The 14,912-nt window shown below is 53.4% G+C and overlaps 2 protein-coding genes across 2 annotated transcripts; both read left to right on the top strand.

The window, feature by feature from the left end:
- Positions 1 to 214: 214 nt before the first annotated feature.
- On the top strand, positions 215 to 1,159 carry V2A60_000626 (uncharacterized protein; the record flags this gene model as incomplete). The annotated part of the gene is made up of 1 exon (XM_083251995.1): positions 215 to 1,159. The coding sequence occupies one exon, from the start codon at positions 215 to 217 to the stop codon at positions 1,157 to 1,159; it is 945 nt and encodes a 314-aa protein (XP_083108121.1).
- Positions 1,160 to 10,277: 9,118 nt separating this feature from the next.
- V2A60_000625 (DUF4451 domain-containing protein) lies at positions 10,278 to 12,359 on the top strand (the record flags this gene model as incomplete). The annotated part of the gene is made up of 3 exons (XM_083251994.1): positions 10,278 to 10,578; positions 10,636 to 11,909; positions 11,973 to 12,359. The coding sequence occupies 3 exons, from the start codon at positions 10,278 to 10,280 to the stop codon at positions 12,357 to 12,359; spliced, it is 1,962 nt and encodes a 653-aa protein (XP_083108120.1).
- Positions 12,360 to 14,912: the final 2,553 nt, after the last annotated feature.

Raw genomic sequence — 14,912 nt, 5'->3', positions numbered from 1 at the left:
TTCATCACTCGCCCACTGAAGCGTTCAGCTCGAGAGGTTATAAGCGGGGGTCATCCATCGCAGGGTGCCATCACTTATAGAACGTTCTTCCTCTCACTCCCCCGCCCGCCCAACGCGTCTCTCTCTCCCGAGTTGAGAGAGATTTCCAATCCAGGATAATAGAGTGAATTTCTGCAAGCTTCGACCCCGCTGAATACGAGTCCCGTCTCCGACCATGGCACCGGTGCAGACCTTCAGCTCCAGCCCCATCACCGCGGCCAAGGCTCCTGGGCCGACGACGACGCAGTCGCCAATGACGAGCCAGACGGCGACGGCTGCTACCACGTCCGCGGCCCCATCCTCTGCTGCATCAAACTACGGACCGCCATCAGCCCAACAGGGATCTAGGCCTCTCCATCCATCGGCGGCTTTATCGGCCTCGTCGCCACAAGCACCCCGTCCGTCCGGCGGCCACGTCCAGCCCACGCCCACCCAGCCACTTCTGGGCAGCAACCACGGCGACAATGGCCAACCTCCTGCACCACAGCCCGGCGCTGTTCCCACGCCCCCAGGCGCAGAATCGGCACCAGCAGCACCAGCACCAGCAGGAGCAGCGCAGGCTGTGGGCGCTGCGAGCAAGACGCTGCCTCCGCCACCGAGAAAAGGTGAAACGCTAGGTCCCGAGCACACGACCGCGCCCTCCGCTGCCTATCCGCCACCGACAGCCATGCCCGCCCAGATGTCCTACCCCCCGCCTGCAGTATCGCGGTCCGTCCGCGGCACTGCTACTGATGCTGCAGGTACATTTGCCTCTCCGTACGAAGCTGTGGGCGGCGGCGGCGGAGGAGGAGGAGGAGGAGGAGGAGGCCCGGTACCGCGCCCTGTTGGCACCGGCCTCGGCGGCGGCATCAACCTGGCGGCCGACATGTCGCACCCGCCGGGCTACCAGCAGGACGCTCACGCTGCCGAGTTCTCCAGCGGGCAGCGCGCGGCCCACGACGCCTACGTAGCGCAGCACTCTGATTTCGGCAGCAGCCTGGGCATAGGAGCTGGCGGAGGAGGAGATGGGGAGGGAAGCAGCATATGGAACGCGGCCAAGAAATGGGCGTCAGCCGCCGGGGACACCCTGGCGGCGGCGGAAGAGGAGGTCTGGAAGGCCGTCAACAAGGATCAGAAGTAAACGCCCGCCTACAAGTCACGTATTAGAGTTTTTTTTTCCTTGACTATATTGCGCTCTTTCCTTTGAATGGTAGCGAAAAGACTGGGATCACTAATACTAATTTTAGACAAAACGTGGCTTCATGATGTGAGGTGGCGTTGTATTGAGAAATTTGACCTGCCCCCCCCTCCCCCCAACTGCCGCCAACCTGGGCAACTGGGAAACTGTAGGTCTGCGGACGGTCCGTCCAATTTACTGAGAATATCAGGGATCTTTAGCCCTTCGATCGTGGTTGACAATCATCTGGTTGCCGAGGTTCAGTAGCCGAGGCCCTCTTGCTGAACGTACGACATGGGCTCGTCACAACGATCGAGGCCATCCAATACGCGGCGCAGAAGGCGTTTGCAACTTGCCCCCCTCGTTCGATAATTCGGGGCTTGACCGAAGATCATCGGGAGCCTTCCATCGGCTCAAGAAAGCGCCGAGTCGATGGATGGAACAAAATTTCCGAGGCGCAGAGGGGAGCGAAATGAATGGGGTGTGAATCGGGCAAAGATAAGGCAAGATGACATCCAGATCTTGTGTTGAAATTACGGTACTGGAGCAAAGCCGGCGACAACGGCTCATGTCACACATGAAGAACAAATCTCTATACAGAATCGTGGGCTTCGGAGGATCCGACCGGCATGAAACATGATTCGTAAAGCGGGTTTACATGCGTGACATAGCATTGAGGACGAGGGTTCGCATGACGATTGCCAACTTTTGCGGTTCGTCTTGTTCACAGTTCAGATTTATGGAGCCTGGACTCAAGATTCATGATGAAGGCATGGATATGAGAAACTTGCGCACGCTATTCAGTTTTGACATCGTAATGTTGAGTGAGAGGCAGCGGGTCTGCAGCGGGCTGGGTGGTTTACTCTACGTCTAGGGAAGGATGGGGTGTATACAAGCAAACTCGCTCATGGCATTCTGAGACAATGCCATAGAAATACTCGGCTGATAATCTGAAGTTTGACATGAACAGTGTTTGAGGTTCAGAGAGTGGCCAGATCCCAGGCTCCGTACCCCCCCTCGGCGTTGAGAAAGCTGAAAGTGACTAGGCAGCTTTTTCAATTCTTCTCATTCATCTTCTTCTGCTTCTCCGCGCTCAAAATCGAGGACGCAGCCAAGAAGGAATATCCGTGCGCGCACGTGAGTTTCTTCCCGAGCCAATCCAGACTAAAAACATGCAGCCAGCCGGGACCAGAAAGGAAAAAAAGGTGTGTGGCAGGGATGATGCGAGTTGGGCGGCGCGCCGGGCAGCAAATCCATGCGCCCTGCATGACATCTCTCTCTCGCCCTATCACCGCTGCAAATCGAGATGGGCCAAGCCTCCTTCCGGGGGAGCCTTGACGTTGGGACCTTGCTCGGGATTTCTTTCGCAGTGCTAGGATGCCGCCATCATTTATCTCTGACAGCACGTTTCTAAAAGAGGACGATGATCGGCAACGAGTTTTGGGCCGGCGCCGCCCTAGGACCTTCTTTTCTCTTTCTCTTCCTCTTTCTTTTGCACATGATGGCACACGCAAGTCGAAACCCAAATTTATCCGCCTGCAGACACGAGCGGAGAAATAGAGCGGTGGACACGATTTGCAGAGGTTGTGCCTAGCCGAGCGTAACAGTTGATCAAAGGATGAGTCTTGACGGTATTTTTGCGTCTATTGTCTCTTGTATTTTTTTTTCCAATTATCATTGGAGGTCTTTTTTTTTTTCTTTTCCTCTTTGCAGCTGTACCAGGATTTAGGCACCACATCTCATTAGCCTAGGCGGATACTACATGACCAGGATTGCCAGGCATATCCCAGATCTGAAATGACGTGCCATCAGTAAGCCCGTTGGTGGGTTGCGGTGCCGCCTCGGCTGATTTGACATTGCTCGTAAAAGCTATCTACCAGATCAGGGGGTTGCGAAAGAGCTTGGACGCTAAATAGTTAGTGAGGCCTTCTGATGCTCGGTTCTCGGTACACTGGGTTGCGAGCTGCGTGGTCGGATACCGGCTATTCCTCTCGTGGCAGCGGGGACGGGTGTGTCAAACTTTGGCACTTTACTGCTCTAGATGGCAAAGTTGGAAAAGGCATATCTCGTCGAGCTCGCCAAACCATCTCACGCTTTCCTAGTTTTTTCTTTTTGAAACTAAATTAGTACGCCCCGATCTCCGCCAGAGGCAGTTCAGCCTCCCCATCGTGGTAGAAATCCAGTGGTGAAAAAAGCTTGGGCCAAAAATTGGCCTCCTTGCTATTGTGCGCCACCAAAGCGCTAATTTGCTTATCACCATATTTAAAGTTTTTCTTTATTCAACGGCTCTGCGGACAATGCCAGCTTTGGGGCCGATGGACAACCTGGCAAGGCACCAGAAGAGCAAACACAGGCGGAACGGACGGGAGCCGCGAGTGCTCCTTGCTAGCCCGGCTTGCCCATGCTCCAAAGTTAGACGCCACGGGCAGCGGGCGGGGATGACAGAACAAGGAAAACAAAGTGCACCCACCCTACAAGCGAAGACGTTTTTTTCCAACAGTTTTGAATGAGTAGAGCCGCCGATGACCAGAAAAGCCCAATTCTCATTCGCGAGCTAAACGATGTCACATGACGAGGACAGTATGTGAGGGCGTATAAGCCACATCTCCGCGCCCGTGAAGGAGGACCAGCAAGGTGTACTTATGCCATCTTAATTCTCATCTTGTGACTCTGGTCTTTCTGGTCACGTACGGGCCATTTTCGGATATTTCCAACTTGAAAAGTGATGGCGCAGGGGCTCAGCCCTATCGTGCGTTGCGTACTTCTTTAATAAATTGCCAAGAAACCTGCGCCCCGGTGTCATTGTCATTGTGTGTGTGTGTGTGTGTGTGCGCATGCATACGTGTGCTCAATAGTTGGCCAGATAGTTCCTCCTATTTTTAAGTCCGTAAATCCGTGATTTAGATGCTTGCCCGGAGGACAAAACAAGGAAATCTCAGCTCAAGCGTCAAGCCACGCCTACTGGAGAAACGACAGCGCCTTCGGGTGGAGTTGCAGCTCTTGGGCCCGATCCAACGGTCTTGCCGAGATTGCCTAATACGGAAGTCGGATTACCCTTGGTCAAAACCTTGAGTATGCAATTGGGTTGAGTTTGAATGCCGGCGGCATCGTGCCCAAGTCGCCGCATGCCCTGAAATCTGCTATCGCAAGGCCAAGGAGAAAAGACACCTCATCTGAGCCTCCTCTGCCCCGCTATAGTCTCTACTCAATTGTGTTGGCTCGCCGGCTCTCTTTTCAGTCCTGGTCTTGGATGCTCCAGTTTAAAAAGTGCTGTAACAGTAAGTATAGCACGCAACACTTGAGCGGCTGCAAACCTTATTCTTCATCACCAGCATGACATACGTGAAATCGAGCCTCATATCGAGGTTCCTCACAAGTTGAGCACCGCTTGCAAGGCGACTTCAGCTAGTTGTGGCTTTCACGCTGGACGGCTTAGTTGAGCTGGCGGTATTGTTTGACAACACATAAACAGATGAGGGTATGGGAGGGAATGGAGGGCGGTGCCTGGCCGGGCATGTTTCGCTCAGGATTGCCAGTTGCTTTCCTGATCTGCTCTCGCCGCCAGGTACCGGGGACTGGCTCTGTGTTATAGTTGTCCTTGTGTCCATCACGGCCGAGACAGCGGAAGCTAACCACTGCATCTCATTTACGGCACCAATCAGCTGGTCTATAAGCTTCATTAGTACAAGTTAGCCCGGCATGGCGAGAGCCTGACTGGAGAGCATTGCTATGTAGATCTGTATTGCCACGGTTAATTATCGGACTCATTTTATGCGCGCCAATAAGACGCCCGTGCTGTCGTTGGTTGCTCAGGCCTTCTTTCCCCGGCCTCCAGGCCAGAGCAAACCTTAACTAACAGCTGTGGATGAAGCAGGCCTCCTAATGGCATACAGCATATGCCATAAGGCAAAAGGGAGTTTTCGCTTGTGCGCCTGCGAGAGATGGCCATTCGACCGATTCTGGTGTGTCGTGAACTAGATGTTATCTCTGCAAAAGCTGTAAGTCGATGGTCTTGTCTCGGATAGGGATATGATTGAACATCTGCATATCTCGCTTATAAATGTCGCGAGATACGAAAATGGCCCAATTGCTGCACTCATAGTGCTACAATGGTGTAATTTCATTTGCAGACCTCAAGAGGTGATACGATGATGACACTCCTCGGCTCATGACCAAGTCGAATCTCTTTGAACTTGCGTACCACCTACGGATCAAAAGGACGCCACGGCACGGTAATTTCATTGACTTTGTTGGTGCGGAAGCGAGCCCCACGGCGAAGCTTACTGGTTTGTATGCTCGAGCTGTCTTGGTGTCACAGTGCCGGCGCTAGCCTGAGTTCTGGCGAGGGAACAACCGCAGACGGCATTCTCAACGGGAATTGAGGAAGCAATAGAAATAGGCAACGGTAGCCGGTTGCAGTCGGGTGAAATCTTAGTAATGGTTGGAGCTTAAACTCCCGTGGTGCAGACACGAACCGAGTCTGACTTTCGGGGCGCTGCTCGACGCCGATACAGATTTGCACCGCGATACTCGACGTCGACATATTGTATTCCCACGGCGGCTGTCAAGGTCCGCACACAAGTTTGCCGAGTAGGGTTTCAGGTACAACAAGTACCATATATATTGTGCCCCCTCATTTCTAGCAATGCCTTTTTTTTTCTGGGCTAGCCTGCGCCGCCTTGCGTAAAAGCTTGCAGAGGGTCGAGCGGCTGCGCGATGTACCAACGGCACGGGATGCGACATGTATAGAGGTTTGGAGCATTTCATCTTGCACAAGCACATGCAAGACCGTGCGGCTACAACCTCGCTCGAATGCTGAGGGAGATGACAGAAGTAGCGTGACAGTCATCGAGTAAACAGTCGAGACTAAATTAAGTGAGGGTGAGATTCGGCGAACACGGGGCCTCAGAGATCGTGGATCTTTTGATATAGCAGTTATGGTACGGTGAGCGTGTGTGCGGCCGCGTTGGCAAGGATAGCAGGCGGCGATGACGGGGGCTGAAGTTTCGCGGGGTTGATTGCAGCACCACCTGTGACGATCAATTCAAGGTTAAGAGGTCGTGTGTGAGATGAAGCGACTTCGGTGCTGTTGTTATTGTTGCAGCATACGAACGGGAGGGGGCATAGTGGTTCATCGGGTTGAAGATTCAAAACGCTGGGTCGCGGCGAGGGCATCCTCACGGCGGGGAGGCTGAATAAGGCTGGATCGCGGCAAGGGGCAAAGCCGGGTGCTCGGGAAGGGAGCTCTGTGCCTGAGCATCACGAGCGGATGGTTCGCTGTTGAGATCGGAGTGGACAAGAGCCGAGTTTGGCGATGTGCGGGTAGTGTGGCATGTGGTGCCCAGGGGAGGGGGGGCGTCGCGTGATGTAGATGGATGAAAGCGTATGGCTGGCTTGATGGATAAATCGAAAGCCGGGCAGTTGATGGTGAGATTGGGAAGGAATAACCAAAGTCAAGTGTCTGGCAATTGTCTCTGGTGAAATTCATGAGCGTTTCAGCGAGGATGAGGGTGCGGCGAGACGACCAGACTGAGGCACCAAGATAGGTGGCCGGTTTGACAATGGTTTGGGCTGGCAGGGCAGTTGGCAGGGCAGCTGGCAGAGGTTTCTCGATTGGCGCGTTTGCGCAGTCTGGCAGCTGGCGACTGTTTGCAAACGGGCAGAATTGACACCCGGTCTCGATTGGTACCTGGCAGGATTACCATTTTGATACCAATTACAAAGCAACCAGCACACGTAGTTGTGATAGATACTTCTGAGTTGTAAGTAACCAGTTATTCCATGACTAGTAATTTTTGGGGCCTTGAGGCTTGCTCCATACTACGGATCCTCAAGGCCCCATTGTAGCAGAACGCTACAGAAAAGCACGCTGTCAGAAGTGGCCCAGCCAACTTGATTGCGTAGCGGGGTGTAGGCGCAGGCAAAGCATGCGGATGGCTGATAAATACTATCTACGTACTCCGTACTCAGTCATCTACCTGTCGAGTTATTTTTCCATTGCATCCGTATAATCTGTACCTCCGTACACGTACAGGTAATTAACACCTTGGCTATAGGTCATCATATGAAACTCTCTCGCCTATAACATAAAACTTGCAACTGCCATGAACAATTTTATTACTCTCTCTATCAAACCTTAATTCAACAGGTAGGATGTACCAGTAAAGTCCCATGAGCCAAGTCAGGAACCTAACCTCTTGTGGACCTCGGTACCAGCCTACCAGGCACCGACACTCTTCTCAGACACTACCGCTTACTTGCCATCGCCGCTCAAGCGGGGTCCCGCACGGAGCCCCGGACTGGCCGTGGCAGACGGCGGAAGCAACCTACCGTATCTTCCGTGCCCAATCCGTGTCTGTTCGCCGTCTGTTGCGAGAAAACCCCGCTGCAGCTCAACACGCCATTTTTCTCGTGATTTCAATTACGTCCTTTATTACTACTCTGTCAACCCGTATAAGTACATGCCTCGCTTCTCGACCAATGGGGTATTCCCCACGAAATGATATCGCTATCACTCCGTCCCGCCCGAAATACTTACTTGGGCAGTGCCTGGAAGGTAGGGACCAGTGTAGTGGAACGAGTCATCGACACAGCACAGCCGTCCGAAGCCACTGAATCGAGGTTGCCACTTTTGTCGTCATATCTACCTGCCTACAGTGGCTGTGGCCCAACTCGACTCACACTCAACCCTTGCTCTGGGTATAATTCAAACACGGAATATGGCGGCCTCGCCCGGCCCTGAAACGTAACGCTCGCCGACCTCAAAGCCGGCGAAATAAACTTCTCTCAAGGTGATGCGGGCGCCAAGTTCGAGTTTCCAAATCATCCGAAATGCTTTGCCTCGGTCCCTCCGCATTGCACAGCAACGAACATCCATCAGAGTCAGCAGTAAAATGCAAACCCAAAAATAAAGGAAAAAATCTTTCCGGAATGGAAGGAAAAGAAAAGGACTGCAACTGTTCAGCACTGCAGTCCAGACGTCATCTTGGCCCAAGATTGATTAGTTAACTACCATGTTATTCACCCAAAAACTTGCCCTTTGCTGCCCAGCTCACTCTCAGTCTCTCACTCTCTCACTCTGTCGCTTTCTGTCTGCCCGAGCACTATTCTTTTCTCTACGCGGACTCGCTGGGTCACTTTGCCCCCCTCTAGGCCAAGCCCAACAACGGGTCCTGATTCGTCTTCTTCGCCCATCTCCTCTACTTTTCAGAATTCTGGATTCCTGCCAGCCCTTTCCTACTGGCTGATGCCCACTGGTGAGCCATAACCCGCTTTTCCAACCAAACTTGAAACTCCAGAAACACGCCCCCCGACAACTCCTTGGAACTCGTTGCCCATCAGGTCGAAAAGCAAAAAGAAAAAAAAAGAAAAAAGAATAATAACCAAGAACAAGTTGAGATTTAAATTACACATTCACATGGTGAAGAAAAAAACAAAAAAAAAACTAATTGTACGTGGTTAGGCGTCAGCCGCATACAACCCAGCTGGGAGCTTTCTCTCGCACTGGCTTTGCTACCCATGTTGCTTCCACCAGCCAGCGCCTCTTTTACTACTTATTACTTGGCCAAAGAGCCGTGCACCAGCGAAGCTATTTTTACTTTACCTAATCACCACCTATCTCGCCAACTAGTCGCTGATTTTCCTCTACGCGAAAGCTTCTCTGCTACGGAGTGGTTAACTAGTCATTAGTTAAAGCCAGAGCACCACCACAACCAGCAAACCAGAAAATAAAAATCAGGTCCGAGTCATCCAGCTCTGTCGCCCTTGATTTTCCCATTACTTGGGTTGGTTTTGAGAGAGCCCAACTCAAAACAAGCCTTGACCTAATTTGGGAACGTTGGCTTTCCCCCAATGCTCTCCTCTCTCTACTCAGTATTCAGTGCTTTTACTTACAGACACGCCCTCTGCCCACACATACTATACACCTCCCCATGAAGGCACGTAGGTTCTGGCCTTCTCCAACACTTGTCCCTGTCAGACCAAAAAGCAACGCGCCGCGACGCCAGATGCTAGTCACAGACATAGGCCAGCAGGCCCAGCACCACCACCACCACCACCCCCCCCAGAGAGGCCCGCCGCAGATGGCCCTATTCTTGTATTATGATCGTGGGGGCCCTCTGCCCTTGAGGGGCGTGCCAGGAGGAGCTGAGGGGAGGGGGGGCGTCGTCGTTGTCGTCGTCGCGACCGCAACAATTGGCCCCGAAAATATGCAGGCAGGTCTTCTTGTGTACCCCTTGAACTCTCTTTTGAGCTGGCGACCTTGCTGTGTCGCTCTTCGGCGTGGTCCTTGTTGCGCGTCTCTAATGTGGGCGGCCGACTGACCCAGCCTTGCCTCTCACCCGTACGTAGCCCATTATACCATCTATCTAGCACTGGCCACACCATGTAGACCAGCCTTTTGGTGCCTTTTGCGTGTGTGAGAGTATGTGCGGCCCATCACCTCTTCTGTTGCAGCGTCGAGGAAACTGTGCTCTCTCTTCCTCCTTCCCACACACATATACACTCCTTCGGCCGTTTTTCTGCGCTGTTCCCTTTCTTTTGGGTCCTCTCTGCTCTTGATCCGGCTTCTTATTACACCCACCCAACACTTAATAATACCCCCCGTTCCCCCAGAGCCGGTTCTCTACGCCGTTGTACCATTATTCATTCACACACACACACGCACACGCACAACACTCAACTGTGTTGTTTCGAAAACAATAGTTTTCTTTTATTATATTATCCACCCGGTTTCTTTCTCTCTTTCCTCCTTACTCCCGACTCGGCATTCTCTTCCGTCTTCTCTTATACAGCGGTGGTCCCTCTTTGCTCTATATTGCAGTCGCACAGCGTCGTGTCGTACAACTCATTTACAGCTTTACCAAAAAGGAAATACCATTCCTTTCGGCAAACGGTATACTTCGCATACGACCAGCATTAGCTTGCAATTGCCGAAAGTGCCACTGCTCTCTTACCTTGTGCCGACGAGCCCTGCGCCTTTGGCCTTGTACAGTCAAATCCTCCTCGCACTTTGGTATCTCGACTTTGACTCATCACTACGAAATCTCTTCCTCTGTAGTTCATTCGCGCAACATCATCAGCAATGGAGCGTCCGGCTGAGCATGTGGCGCCTGCGACGCCGCCTACCACTCTGGATGCCCAACAAACCAACATTTCCACCTCAGCAGATCTCCAGCCACCGATGAGTGCCTGGATGCCACAGTCTGGCCTAAACTTGCAGGAAAACTCTTCCGACCATGAAACGCAGATTCCTTGCTGCTCTGGCGAGCCAAATCACCCCGCTACAACCGGCTGGGATCATTCTATAACTCCCAGATCGACCTTGCCAGGCAAATCCGGCCTCGATTATCCTGGGCAACTGCCACAGTCACTAGTCAAAGACGGTAGGGACGCAGCTGCTTGTTGGAAACCTTCACAGTCAGTGCCTAATATGCATCTAGGGAGCTGGGGTCAAAAGTCGTACGACCAGTTTGAATTTTACCCGTTCGACCCCGACGCCCCCATCGGTCAGGCGTACACCACCGACGAGAGCATTCCCATCATTGACCTACGATTCTCGCAATCTCGTCATGAACTAGCATCGTCCTACTCTGATCCAGCGGCGAACCGCCGCTCCGATTCCTCCATCGGCATGTCGACTCCCGCCGCATTCTCTGACATACCTGCCACTTGCGGCGCCGACGACGTCTCAGCTACTCTCTCCGAGGCGCCCACCTTCTCAGACTACGGCACGCTATCCAACAGGACATCGCTAATGTCATCAAGTCACATGTCTCCCGTTGGTTCGCCTCGTCTAGCAGCCCAGAGTAGACCAGACCAGATGCGAGCACAGAGCCGCGGTCGCGCTTCGCCCTCTCCTCGACCCAGTGCCCGTTCTGCACCGTATAGCACAGATGGCCTGCGTAACACGACTAGATGGTCTACCGGCTCTCACAATATCGGGCAAGGCCGACTTCACTCCCCTTTTGGGTATGGATCCATGCCAGACTCGACCATGGCCAATCAACGATACTCCATGCAGGCCCCGACCTCGTCCTCCATGGCGTCGGGAATGCCGCCTGGAAGTACCATGCCTATGCAGCCGTCTTTTGCTCCATCCATGCCCATGGGTGGCTATCGAAACAACAACATGATGATGGCATCACACATGAACCATCAACTGCCCACCTCCCATGCTATGCATCACGACAATAGCCAGCACAGCCTACCGCAGCCGCCGACGTTGGCATCACACGGTCTTCTTAAGCTCCTGCAAAACAATATTGAGTCACAGTCTTTCCATGGTCACTATGCAGACCTCTCGGGTCCTCCAGACTTATACCCGGCTCTTCACCAGGAGCCTGCACCGCCACCTCCGGAGGACATGAACCCGTCAGACCCCGACCTCGTTCCCTACGAGCAGGAGCTCCGCTTTGATGGCGACATGTACACACCGAAATGGGTACGCGGACACGGCAACAAGCGAGAGGGCTGGTGCGGTATCTGCAAGCCAGGTCGCTGGCTCGTCCTCAAGAACTCGGCCTACTGGTACGACAAGTCTTTTACGCACGGCATCAGTGCCGCCACAGGCGCGCCGTTCCAGGAGCCTCTAGACAAGAGACGTATGGACGGCAACCCGGATGTTTGGGAGGGGCTGTGTGGGAGCTGCAATAAGTGGATTGCGCTGGTGAGCAGCAAGAAGAAGGGCACGACATGGTTTCGTCATGCATACAAGGTAGGCACTTGTCCATCAGATGCCCTTGATACTCGGGGAGTCGCTAACCATTCTGTCACGCAGTGTCACTCTCACGCCAAGATCAAAGATACCCCGAAACGGAGGAGGGATCAGGCACACAACCCACGCATGCCCGGCCCTCCGCTATCATCGGTTGCCTTGGCAGGCTTGCACGACCACCACCACCATCACCACCACCACCAACGCCCTGGCACTCCTCCGACTTTGCCTCACGGTCTCCCAACCGCGTCGTACACGAGCATGGGTGGCGGCGGTATCAACACGTCCATACCGCCATACATGCACCCACACCAACAGCAGCAGCAGCAGCAGCAGCATCCACACCACCACCAGGCTCTTGGCCCATTGACACCGCCCCAGTCTCTGCGATCCAGCGTCGGTCGGACGCTACTATCGAGCCCCACCACAATGTATGGCAATGTGATATAGGGTACGAAAGCCTTGGTGCGTGTTCCAAGTGTGGTTGGTGTGTGTGTGTGTGCCTTGAATCATGGATCAGCCTCGAGGCCTGTGGCGCAGGTCTAATTCTATTCTTATGCTATGGGCAGGCTTGGTTGCCTACTCTTGCTTGTTCAACTTCAACAACTATTTGCCGGATACTCTTCATGTTATGGAACCTGTTTTAGTGGCCTTTTTTTTTGTGCTTCCATTCTAGCTCTTGTTTGGCACTTTTGTTTGGTTTAGGTCAGGATCTTTCTTTTGCTCACATAGACCTGGGAGACGACGGACATGGGAAATGGGGCTCGAATAACATGCCCTGTTATGATTATGTATGCAACACGTATAGGCCGGCAGTGCCTATACCACGAATGAGTTTGTTTTCGCTGTTCGGCTTTTTTCGCCATTTCTGTTATCTGGTACGATTTCATTAGCATGCAAATAGAACTCTGCAAGATAAGAACAACGCCCGAAAGAAAAAAATAAACCTTAAAGAAGATTTCTAGAAAGATTACGATGCAGTGGAGAAGACACATCCGGTACGCGCACTATACAAATACGGTCGATGACACTGGCGTGCGCCGTGACGTCCACGATGCGCGGGCTCCCTCGATCCAGGGCTGAAATGTCAGGCGGGCCGCCACAGGACGAGCAAAAGAAAGAACAGGCAAGACCAAGCAGAGAGAGAGAGAGAGAGAGAGTTGGTTTCCAAAGCTCTCCTGCGCCGCCCGCCACACCCCCCTCCTGCTGTTAAGAGCCAGGGTGTTGGATGATATAGGTGGATTCTTGTCAGGCCCATTGATGCCTAGCCCCCCCCCCCCCCCCATTTCGCAGTAGACAGACAGGGAAAGAAATCAGTGGGCAGCAAAGAAGAAGTCGGCGAGCAGCAGGCATGCAGGGTAGGCCGACGGTGGTCGGCACTTTGGCCTTTTACTCAGCTCTGGCAACAAGGCCAAGATTCATGCGCCCTCTCTGTGGGTTGGTTAAGAGATGGAGATTCCAGAAAAGCCGGGCCCGCGCGTCCGCCGGCCCTGGGGTGCGTCATGCAAGTGTCGCGCCGGGAGGAGACACGCGAGCCAATGACGATGGCAGGGCATGTCTTGCGTGGCCGACCGTAGTAGCTACGCGCATGGCACGCGTGCTGGGGGGGGGGGGGGGGAATAGAGAGAGGGACAGCGTTTTATTTCGCGCAGTTATGAACGGCGAGGGCGGTTTTCCCCCTCCCCCTTTGCATTGGGCATAAGTGAACAGTTTGCGTTTCACGGCATGAACAGACGGCCCAGGCACAAGGGAAAAGACAATCTGGGGAGGGGCGCGGGTGGCCAGATTTAGGAACGAGATCGAGACTTGAAGAGTGCATCCTATGTATGCATGGGAACTTCATAACGGTACCAGCGCGCCGGTTCAACCCTCCGGCCCCGGCGGTGCTGTCCGTGTCAAGCGGCGCCGCTGTCGGACCCAAGAAGGAGAATATGATGCAGCAGGTCTATAGGTCAGGGTTGCTGCTGATAAGCAGTGGCCTGAGACGATAATTTCAGAACGAAAAAAGTTTATTCTATCCCACCAGGTCAGCAGCGTTCGTCCAATTGTTCTGTTCTTCACTTTGTAACCATGGCATGGACACGACGGTTGAGATCGGGACTGAGAAAATCGCCCAACAGCGGAAAGCGAAGGAAGCAAGTTCCGCATGTTGGCCGCCTCGCCGGTTGGTTGCTACCAGGACTTGTCTGGAGCAAGGATATGTCAAAATAGACAAAACGCGCTCCCCATCGGTACCGAGCTTTCTCCGTTGTTTCTTTTCTCTTTCTAATCATTGATTCCTCCTTACTTCTCGGATATTACCGAGGGCAAGGTCATCATCCTCAGCCGATGCGAGCAAGAGAGACCACTGAGGGTTGAGCCTTCAACACCTCCTCTTGATGGTGCGACGCTGGTGAACCGAACTCCCCACAACCACGTTACAAAAGGACCCAGGATGCCAGCTTTGCACAGAAAGTCTCTTTTCTATTTTCTCGTCTTGCTTCTTCTTCTTTTTCTTCTTTTTTTAACCGAAGCGACCGGAAGCTTTCCACTGTCGTGATACGCGTGTAAACCTGTCCTTTTTCCTCTGCCCCCCCAAGCACTAGTTACCAGATGCCGGATGCTCCCTTATTCGGTCCTGTTGGTTTCGGCCGATGTTGGAAGTGAGCATCGCACCAACGGACGGTGGCGCAGTCACAGCCCTGCGGCCACATCTGAGATGCCGAGAGAGAGACTGGTCGTCTTTTTTCTCTTTGCTGGCCCACGAGATCGGCAATATCGCGGGACGACGATGCTCGTATCCCGGTTATCTGCTGGGCGTGGGCAAATTATCAGTACCCAATTGCCTTGATTCTTTACCAATGATGACTCTTTCCTGAACAGGCCTGAGGCTGGCGTCGAGTTTTGAGGGAGGGGAGGGGGGGGGGGGGGGGGGGGGGGGCGCATTGTTACAAGCACACTCCCCTTCACTGCCTTGACTTCCATCCCAACTAACAGGAACTAAAAACTTAGAAATAGTAGCAA

The sequence above is a fragment of the Cordyceps javanica genome, chromosome 1 (assembly GCF_051103115.1).
Source record: "Cordyceps javanica chromosome 1, complete sequence".
Lineage (NCBI taxonomy): Eukaryota > Fungi > Ascomycota > Sordariomycetes > Hypocreales > Cordycipitaceae > Cordyceps > Cordyceps javanica.
This window is presented reverse-complemented; position numbering and strand designations above follow the sequence as displayed.